Source organism: Tupaia chinensis, unplaced genomic scaffold (assembly GCF_000334495.1).
Source record: "Tupaia chinensis unplaced genomic scaffold, TupChi_1.0 Scaffold144269_1, whole genome shotgun sequence".
In the NCBI taxonomy this organism is placed as follows: domain Eukaryota; kingdom Metazoa; phylum Chordata; class Mammalia; order Scandentia; family Tupaiidae; genus Tupaia; species Tupaia belangeri.
The window spans coordinates 1,113,782-1,124,981 of record NW_006204127.1 but is presented as its reverse complement, the minus strand read 5'-3'; the positions used below and the strand labels follow the sequence as shown (position 1 = coordinate 1,124,981).

At 42.8% G+C, this 11,200-nt stretch overlaps 1 protein-coding gene across 1 annotated transcript in view; it reads left to right on the top strand.

The window, feature by feature from the left end:
- Window positions 1-11,200, top strand: part of LOC102485167 (small conductance calcium-activated potassium channel protein 2) — a gene marked incomplete at its 5' end in the record, with an annotated part of 170,767 nt that overhangs the window by 126,380 nt on the left and 33,187 nt on the right. Inside the window, 1 exon segment of the mRNA XM_014583380.1 lies at window positions 10,211-10,352. Coding sequence (XP_014438866.1) covers window positions 10,211-10,352 — 142 coding nt within the window.

Here is an 11,200-nt window from a genome sequence, read left to right as displayed (position 1 = left end):
CCTGCTGAGGGGTGATTTCTCACTTTCTGTCTCTCTGTCTCTGTCTGCCTCTCTGGTGAGTACATGCATCCTACTGCAAAAATCTCTCTTAAAAGAAAATAGTTTAAATGTGGGGCCAGCAGGTAGTGTAGTGGTTAAGGCACTGAAGTCCCACATAGTCAACTGTAGTTCGAGTCTTGGACCTGGCAGCTTGAAACTCACACAAAGTATGTGCATGTGCATTCATGCCCAAAATCTTGAGAAGAGAATAGAGAAGCAATTGTGTGGCCATCCCCCTGGGGTGGTGGTGGTGGTGATTTCTCGCTTTCTGTCTCTCTGTCTCTCTCTTTCTGGTAAGCGCATGCACCCTATAGCAAAATCCTCTCAAAAAAAAAAAAAAGACAGAATCAACTCAACTCACTTTGCTGTTTTAGAGTTAAAATAATTACATAATCTACAAAAATTCAAACTGGCTCATGCCTACATTAAACTGGGCTTTAGAGGTAGCATTGTATTGCCCGTCTCTGCTGCCTTTCCTTGGTTATTGATTGGTACTAAAGGAAGTCTGTATTCAGATACTTTTCGATCCTGAAGCCTCGATTCTGTCTTCATGACTCAGTCATAAGGAGTGTGTAGGAATATATGGAGGGGGCTATGAGACAGTCACGTGGGTGGGGCGGTTCACATTCTCTGGTCTGAAGGAACTCTCTGTAAATTACGTCTAGAGTAATTTTGTACATTCAGTTACAGCCTTTACACTTTAATGTGTTCACTCAGAGATTTTTAGTAAATTATTTAGACTTACTGGATTTTATATTTTATTTGAATTTAAAACTATAATTTTAGGCATCAGTGTTATATTATTAGAAATTCCTGTCATTGCTTTCAAATTGTTACAAATGTATTTTTCAAGTTTGTTTATTCATTTATTCCATGCCAAAGAGAGTCACAGAAATAGACAGCCCCCAACAGGGTCCTCAGACTGTGTCCACCCACAGTCTCACTCAGTCTGAGCCACAGGCATGGGTTCACAGTCAGCTCTCAGGGAGGTCCCAGGATGCGAACCGAGAGTGCTTCCCATGTGGGTCCAGCTATATAACCACTGCACCACAGCTTGGCCCTATATTTTTCTTGATTTGTCTTCACAAATGCTGTTCACATTTATTACAACTTGCGTATTACCTTATTATATCTTGCAATCAGCTTTCCTTCTTACTAGATTTCCAACTCGCATGAACGCTTGCTTTATTTTCTTTATCTACATATTGTCATTGCCTCCAAAAGTTATTTTATGCATATAGACATTCAACATGTTACCAAATGAGAAACTCCTCCTGAAATAAAGCTAACTGATGGTTCTCAAACTAGATAGCACATTAAAATCACTTGGGGAGTTTTGAAAAATCCCTGTGTCATGGTCCCACCGCCAGAGATCTTGACTTAATTGTTTAAGGGTGGGGCTCTGCATGGTTGGTTTTTCTATTTTCCAGGTGACTCATAATACGCAGGTATAGGTGCATGCCTTCGGTATAGATGAGTGGCAAATAACAAATACATGTTTCTGCTCCTTTCGGAGCCATTTGGTGCTTAGCACTTTTCTCCTTTGGATATATTGGGTTGTCAGAAAAGTCAAGATATATTTTTGCATTAAAAAAAAACAGAAAAATATTTTATTACTTTCCCAACAAACTAGCATTTTTTTTGTACTTCTTTTAACCTTAAATGTTTTAATTAATCAAGTCACATATTTTATCTGCTTTTACTTTAAATCAAAAGTACATGCACAGTAATTGTGGTTTGGGAGATTATCTTTCAAACTCCTCTTACCTTTGGGTCTGTAACTGGCGGACAAGGAAATACCACAGCTTCATTACTGACTTCAGTCAGATTGTGACACCACCCCTTACCCATAGCCAGATAGGCAGCCCGATGTTTTGATGATCCATAGGTGGGTGACTACTCTGGGGTAGTCGCTCCGTCTCAGCTACGAGGGCCAGCGGAGGAACCTGTTCAGTTCCTCCTCCCAGATCTCCATCCCTCCCCTCTACAGATCCAGTAAAAGCAGATTACTCTCCACCAAACACAGACATAGTAGATGAAACCAAGTTAGAGGCAGCCACTTTAATGCTCGCCACTGGTCTGCTCGACCCTTCTTTGAAACTTCACTGCTCTTCTCTTTATCTCCAGTACTTTAAAATGGACAGTGATTTTTGACTTCGGCCTTTTCTGGTTCTGTGGGCAGATTCTCGGTAGAGTCTTCCTTTTAGAGATAGATGCCTGTCTTCGAGTTTTCCTGTCCAAGAAATAAAATAATATTTTCATTTCTTATCAACTGTCTGTATCTCGCTCTGGAAAAGTAGATGCTGGACCTTCGGACTTGATTCTCAGAGACTGTATCTTTTTTTGTTCTTTTTCCCTTCACTTTCTTCCCCACCCCCCTACTTTCTGGACAATTTCTGCCAGTTTGCATTCTAATCATATAGTTATTTTTTCACTGTAATTTTGAGTCTTATTCCACTTTTTTCTTCATTTTGTACTATGAATGAAATGTTTTCATGTATATCTTATACAATTTATAGAGTTCAGAAGTGCCTCTTCACCCCTTCAGTCACTCTAAATTATCTCAAGTTTCTTCTGTTTATTCTTACCTTCCTCCCTTCCTTCCTCCCTCCTTTTTTTTTTCCTCTTTGATTGTAGCTTTTCTGTAGAACGCGTATTTTGGGCCAGCAGGTATCATGGAGGTTAAGACTCTGAATTCCACATAGCTGACTCTTTGGTTTGAATCCTAAACCTGGCAACTTAAAAATCATGCAGGGCGTATGTGCCCAAAATCTTGGGCAAAGATTGGAGAAGGGACTGTGGTGTGGCCATTCTCCCTGAGAGGTGATTCTAACACCACCACCACCCCCACCCACCCCCCGGTCTCTGGCTAGCACAAATACCATACAGCAAAAACTAAACAAAAATGAAAGTATATTTGAAATGTTTGCTGATCATTTGCTATTCTTTCATAGCCAAGAGTATTCTGTTTTTCCATGAAAAATACTTTTTCTCTGTATCAGTGAATTCTATTGCCCTGAGAGGTGATTCTAACACCACCACCACCCCCACCCACCCCCCGGTCTCTGGCTAGCACAAATACCATACAGCAAAAACTAAACAAAAATGAAAGTATATTTGAAATGTTTGCTGATCATTTGCTATTCTTTCATAGCCAAGAGTATTCTGTTTTTCCATGAAAAATACTTTTTCTCTGTATCAGTGAATTCTAATGTTGGGATCAGAGGTAGGGAGTAAAAGAATACTAGAAATGCTATTTTTTAGTTTAGAAACTTGAATTTAATCCCCATGTTTTCAGCCCCGGCCATTTCTTTTGCCTTTGGCTGTGCTGTGGGTCCACGAGTGTTCAGTCTAGTCTCAGAGACTAAACCTCTTACCTCCTGTTAGTTATTTGGAATTACTGGGTGGGAGACTTAGACTTAATCAGTCCCCCCATTTTTACCTTTAGACCTTACCTACTCCTTGTGATACCTGGTTTCTTCAATTTGTGAAACTTCCATGGGTTTAATAATAGTCGGTGCCTTTTGATGCATGGTACTTAGGCTATTTATATTTAATGTGATTACACATATGCTGGTAAATCTGTGTTCTTGCTGATTTTTCTTTGTCCTATCTGTTTTTTGTCCATTTTCCCACTTCTATCTTTTGAATTTCTAATTTTTAATTCCTAACTTTTTGAATTCCTAATTTTTTTTTATTATTCTATTTTATGTCCTTTACTGGGTCATTGATTATTCTTTGATGTGTGAGTTCAGTGGTTTTTCTAGGGTGTGTAGCATAACTGTATATGAAGGTATTCTATATCTAAGTTACCACAGTCTTCTCTTCACCTCATACTGCTATCTCCGAGTAAAACTGTATCACTTACATATCACTTACATATACAGTAATTTCACTTCTCTAGCTTTGAGTAGTTCTACATGGAGGAATTGATCAGTATTCAGCCGAATTATCCAGGAGACTTGTCTGCAGCTCTCTGGATCTCTCTCTCTGTACAGATCTCCCTCTCTGGTTTTTGACCCTGTGAATTATTGACCTCCCTGGATTCCCAGGTCTGTCCTTCAGCATAGAGAAACTTCTGGGCTCTGTCTGAGTTCCTTCACTGAAGGAAAACCTGGAGGCTTTCTTCAGGCATGACATTGGAGCTATTGTATGGCTTACTGTCATTGATCACCGCCTCTCAGGAATCACGGTCCTTTGTTTCTAGATGACCAGTATCTTGTAACCATTGTTTCAAATATTTCATCTGTCTTGTTGTTTTAGGCGAGAGTATAAATCTAGTCTCGTGTTGCTTCATCTTGGCTGAAAGCAAAATGCACTTTTATTCATATAAGAACGTGTTATTTCTCATTCTCTGATGTCTCTTTTCCTTACTCTTTATACTTGTGGGTTTTTAAATCTAGTCTTTCGTTTGTTTGTTTTCTCTTACTTTCATTTTAACAGTATTTCAGGATAGGGAAGTAGATTCAGGAGTGAGAATTGTTGGTGGATTGATCACATTCATTTAAATCTCCATAATACTTGTTACTGGGTAACTCAAAGACTGACATTTGAGACCAGAGCTGACATTCGAGCTGAGATATTTTGCCATTTCTAGTATGAATAATAAGTTTAATAGAGATGGATTAATGAAAAGAGCGTGTCAGCTGTTAACTTCCACTACTGAATTATTTTTTACAGGTATAAAAATACCTTAGAAGTTGCACGCAGATCTTAGAATGACAAATCTAATTCATGCTGACTGATGGCGAAAAACATTTATATCCCCACTGATATTTCTACCTGTGTGATCCTGAAAGCCCGACGTGGCCTGGGGCAAGTGAAGTTAAGGACATTTAACTTTGTCACCCTGATTAATTCAATTATGTCAGTTCCCTGCTCCGTTTTTCTAAGCACTGTGTGATAATATAATAATGACTAAGGCATAGTCTTTGTCTTCAGTTTCTTAATTCTTTTAATTCTGAGTGCATGTTCAATGAGCAAATTGTACATTCAATGTCTTATGACCCAGGTTATTTGTTGGGTGGTGCTAGAGTGTCTTCAGGATGCCCCTCAGACACAGAGGAAGGTCCAGCCTGGAGTACCATAGTAACCAAAGCTATCGAGTACTCCCTTTTATCTGGAAGTGGATGCCTGAAACCATGGCGTTTTTGATCTGGTAACCAGGGTGGCTAAAGAACTAACTGGAGAATGGTATACACAACATGGATGTGCTGGACCGAAGTGCGATTCACGCTCAGGCAGGACAGAGCAGGACAGCATGAGATTTGATCACGGAATTCCGACTGTCACACAGTTTAAAACTTATCAATTGTTAATGGAAATTTGCATTTAATATTTTAACAAAACCACAGTTGTTGGAGGCATACTGTATACCGCCTGGATGAAGGGACCCATGAACAAAGAATCTACAGATTCTCCAAAGATCAGGCAAGGAAGGAGGGAGAAGGGACTTCCAGGCAGAAGGAACAGCACCTGCTAAGGAAGAGGGCAGAAAAGAAGGCAGCACAGCCGCCAGCCTACCTGGAGGGTGCTGAGACCGGGCAGGAGTCTGGGCACAGGCTGCCACACAGAGGAATCGAGTGACTCCTGAGGGAAGATGACCTCCGTAAACTTGAATGAATGTTGAAAGCTGACATACTTGTAATCCCAGGGAAAATGGCAGACCCACAGTCAGCAATGGAGGAAGAAACATATAAAATGGAAACTAATGAACATTTCGCTTCTTTTAACTTTAAACCTTAAAATGTACTATTATGATCTATGAAGCATGCAGTGATGTAAAACAGTTCAGGTAAGTCCTCTGCCAAAACCCAAAGTCCCTCTAAAAACTTGAGATACGGACCAGCAGATGGCATAATGGTTACATGATTGAATTTACATGTAGTTGACCCACGGTTCTAGTCCCAGACTTGGCAACTCAAAACTCATGCTGGGCACGTGTGCGTGCATGCCCAAGATCCCGAGAGAATGGAGGAGAAGGGCATGTATTGCAGCATCACCATCCCCCTGGGGGGGGGGTGATTTCTCACTTTCTGTCTCTGTCTTTTCAGCAAGTGCACACGCCCTATAGCAAAGATCTCTCAAAAATAAAACAAACTTTTGAGTTTACAAGGCATTCCTTATGCAATTTGAATCTTATTTAATGTGTTTTTTTATTAAGCCACATTCATACTGATCAAAACTTGAAATTTGCCCTGCAAGTCATTCCTTCTTGTCTTTCTCATGGAGGAAAAGGTTAGAATTGTCTACGAAATGAGTTTCGACTATGAAAAATGCTTTTGTTTTGAAAATATTTAAACCTGAAATTGTATGTAATAATCATTCACAATTGTGTGAATCTGGCATTGATTCAAAATCTGGGGGTGTTCTAAGTGAAAATGTAGTCTCGTTGGTAAGTCTAATATTTGTTTCTGAGTTGCCAAGAGAGAAATCAGGTGTTAATTCTAGTAGTAACTAATTTGGTCTTTAATTACTTCTTGACTATTCACCACTCAGTATGTCTGAATGTAACATGAACATTAGGATGACATGCTATTTTTCGATTCTGAGCTCTTTTTCAGGCAGGATTATTATTTCATAAACAAAAAACATAACATCAGATTCCAAATCCAAAAATACCAACTCCTAGAAAGATGCTTGTTCCTAATTGAGGCCCTTCATGTTGTCTTCGCCCAGAGCAGTGTAACACACACAGCACATGCACAATACACATGGTCTGAGCCGTGTGATGGCACCATTGTGGGGAGTGCCAGGTGGAGTCTCATGAAGGCGGGAGAACTTTATTTGGATATTTGAGGCTAATATATTCGTTAACAGTGAGCAACTACAGTGGAGCTAGCTTGCCTAAGTTGTTTGGGAAATGCTTTCCATTGAAATTTTAGTCACTACTGCTTCACATTTTGAAGATGAAATGAAAAGTGCTACAGGCAGGACAGATTAGAAAGACTTCCACACCCAGGTCGAAGATGCGATTCCTTTGTTGGCACCAGCCATGAAGGCGCCCTGCAGATCACTGTAGTAGGAAATCTCAAACTCCTCTTTGTAGTTAGTTGCTTTACCGAAGGAAAACCACATGTGGAATAGATAGTGGTGTCCTAGTCACTCACAGTGACTGTGAAAATCCTTAAAATGAATATTTTACTCAGAGATAGATGTATTTTCCAAGTGTCCGGAAACTACGTGTCTGAGGGCTGTTTGCTGATAAGAGGCTGAAGACAGTTTCAGTCAAAGATTGTCCACGTATTAAAATGCTCCCTCTTCATAAACAAGTGCAGTTCAAGTGCTGAGCTCTTAAGGAGTGCTCAGTAAATATGATACATACATACATACTAAGGCGTCAAGGAATTCGACCCATGGGCTCTTTTTTTCCCAAGTTTGTTTATTTCTTCTGCGAGTGAGAGGCAGAGAGACAGCACCCTTAGAAAGGTCTTGACATTGTGGCCCACCCAGCCTCAGCCAGCCCCGACGAGCACGCATGCACACGCCCTGCACCTTCATGGAGGGCTCTGAATGGGAGGGGCAGCTTCCCAGAACGGGCGTTTACCCCACTTCCGCGTCCAGCCCACAGAGCTGGTATTTCTGAAGCATACAGATCGGGTGTAAATCATGGTGTGTGAATAAGAAGTCATCTCAGGCCAGCTGGTGACGAGGTGGTTAGGCAGCTCAGCCTCACATGGCCAATGTGTGGTTCGAGTCCTAGACCCAGCAGCTTGAGAAACGAGCAGGCATGTGAACATAGCAGCACATGGGCACATGGCAACAAAACTCCAAAAGGAGGAGAGATGGCAGAGAAGGGATTTCAGTGTGACCATGCCCCATTCTGGGAGGATGCTTTCCCGCGTTCTCTCCCCTCTTTCTCTCTGGAAGTACTGCACCCTCTGGCAAAGAAATTATCTCATAATTAAAATGGAAATGGACCCAGCCTTGGTGGCACGCCCTAGCCTACTGGACTGCAGTGCTGAAAGGCACACAGCACGGCTGTCTGTGGATCTGGACCCTCAGGCTGGCCTGAAGACACAGTGCATGCTCAGGGCCCACTTCAGAGATGGGGTCTGGGGCAGTGGATCACCGTGTGATGGGTCCCTGTCAAGGATGCTCTCTCTCTTATGCCACACATTATCATGAAAAAAGAACAGTAGATATGCTCTCCTCCCCCCCTACAGCCCACACCCACCCCATGCCAGGGTAAGGTATTTTCTGTTTTAGGCAACTTCTTGATGAAGAATACTGACCATAGAGCCCCAGGTCATGAATGAATTATAATCCAGAGCTTTGAAATGAAAGCTAGATTCCCCCATTGGAGCTTCATCGCATGTGTATAGCAGGCTGTCAGAACAGCCACTCAGTCCTGCTTAAGCTCCTGCCATAACGGACATAGCACGGTCGTCTCAGCCATGCCTGTGGGCGTGTCACGTAACGAGGATTCTCAGGGCACTCGCCCTCCTGCAATGGTAGGACCACATCCTGGCCACCCTTTTGGCAATTCCGGGAAGCAGGACTTCACAACTAGGTCACGGTGGCGTTTCTTGGGCTTAGAACAATGGAAGTTTCTGCCCTTCTGTCACCACAGTCTTACGGATGCACCTCAGCAAGGGCTGGCTGCCTGTTCACATGCTTTTTTTTTTTTCAGGAAATGCAGTTGATTGTCCTCACCCTCCCTTATTCTGGGGTTCCACTCACTACAGTCAGAAGCTGCTCTTTCCTCAGTCCAAAGTAGCAGAAAACAGCTTTTCTTAGGGTCTCCGTACTTCTTCGGAAGAAGACAAAGGCACAGATGGGATACGCATGAGTTCTTTGTGGATCCAAGGACAGTGTGATCCACTGGTACTAGACGGAAGCTTCTCCTTCAGGATCTTCTTCTCTTGGTCAGAGAAGCAGGGACCTTGGCCTGAGACGAGGGACCGGGGAAGAAAGTGCCAGAGAATCCGAAGGCCAGTTAGGGTCATATATGGGATCAACCCGGGACTCAGAGGCACAGACAGGGAGTTGAATTGAAAGGCAGGGTCGAGGGACCAGCAGTTAGCGTAATGGCTATGTCGCTGAACTCTCACGTTGTCGACCCCACTGGTTCGCGTCCCAGACCCAGTGGCTTAAAACTCACGCCGGGCGCGTGTGCGTGCGTGCCCAAGATCCCGAGAGGAGAATGGAGGAGAAGGGCCTGCGGTGTGGCCATCCCCCCTGGGGGGTGATTTCTCGCTTTCTATCTCTCTGTCTCTCTCTGTCTGTCTGGTGAGCGCACGCACCCTATAGCAAAAACCTCTCCAAAAAAAAAGAAAGGCAGGGTCGAAAAAGTGAAGCCAGGGGACAGTGAGTGCCAGGTGACTGTCAGCATGCTTCGTAGAGAAAGAAGCAAGGAAAGCTTTTCAAAGTGAGTGTGAGAGATGCGTAAGAAGGGAGGTCCTTAGAAAGAGTCACAGAGCAAGAACTCCTCTAGTGATCAGTGTTTGCAGTCTCACTGCCAAAGAGGCAGTGGGGACCACTGTGCCCTACTCTGTAGGACATGCATCCAGTCACGTTTTCCAGGGCGGTGTCTCATGGAGCCTGCTGTTGTGTGTATGCATGGTAGGTAGCAGTGCCTGCATCTCCGGCACAGGGCTATGGTTTAGTGCTGGTAATTCAACTGAAACATGATGGGGTATCTGTGTCAGGGAGAAAAAACTTACCAACAAATCTCGACACCTCAAAGAATAATCAGGATAAATTACACCCCTCTCTTTTTTTACCGAACTCTGATTCTGGGCAGGGGCCATGTGATCAGACGTACAGTTTCTGTCTTCAAAGAAGGATGGCTATGGCCGGCCTCTGGAGTGAGGTCAGGCAACACGTGCTGTCTCGCTGTGTCCGTCACGTCAGCTAGTCAAGCAGAATGAAAGACAGGAGCAGGGGCCAGGGTGGTCTGCAAGGATAAATGTGCATGTATATCGTCTTACACCACTGGTCTTCATGTTCTACAGTTTCTCTGTTAGAATATTTTTAAAGTTGAGGTACTTGCTGATGCCTTTCATGGCTTAGATGGAACTTCAATTTTATATATAACCCAAGTTCTGCAAACTTCGAAATAGAGAAGTTTATAGACGATGGAGCAAATATATCAAATTGAATCAAACTGTCCTTAGCTGCCACGCTGTAGATTAATTGTAAAGTACTGGCTTTGTTTGCTGTTTTTCAGGTACCATGATCAACAGGATGTAACTAGCAACTTCCTTGGAGCAATGTGGTTGATATCAATAACCTTTCTCTCCATTGGTTATGGTGACATGGTACCTAACACATACTGCGGGAAAGGAGTCTGCTTGCTTACTGGAATTATGGTAAGTGTCTTTTTACTTCATCTCTCTTTCGTTTATGTTCAAGAAGGCACTTAAACCATTCGACCCATGTTCATGAGTCACTTCAAGCTATTCATTTTCCCAATGGCAAGAAGTTTGTATAAATAAAATCAGTCTGTATGGAAGAAAACACCAATAGTTTCCATCTTGGTTCTCCCCATCGTGAGGTTCTGCTGAGGACATAGAGCTCTGGATGATGCTCCGTGGGCCGTGCACTAATTTGGTGAACTGATTTGACCTTTGAGCTTTCACTGTGGAATTAGAAAGTTCTTTGGCTGGATTATATCGTTTCCTGGTAGCTCTGCAAACTTTAGTAAAATTTTTCTGGTACTTTCTTTCCTTATCACCTGCATAACAAGGGACATGATCACAATCTTGAAGTATGTTGGAGGACTGAAGATTATAGTACCTTATATTATAATATTATTCATTCTTTTAAGAAGTACTTGTTGAGTACCAGATACTGGCCTGCATCCTAGGAATACAGCAAAAGGTGACAGCATCTGTCCCTGCCCTGTGTCCATGGAGCTCACAGGGGCAGACCTACATCTGAACCATAACTAACAAATAGCAGCTAAGTCCATTTCTGAGAAATAAAGGAAGAAGAAGTAAAGCTTCTGACCTGTTTCAAGGGGTAGGGGACAGAGATGGGATCTGGCAAGAGAAACCATCACTAGAAATTGACTTTTAAGGTGGAAAAAGAAGGGCACCTAGCCAAGAAGGAGACAGGGAGAACATTCCAGAAAGAGGAGGGGTTTATTTGAAGGCAGCACAGCAAGAAGGAGCTCCGAATGCCTGAGCAAGGGCACTGGGACAGAAGCGTGAAAGGA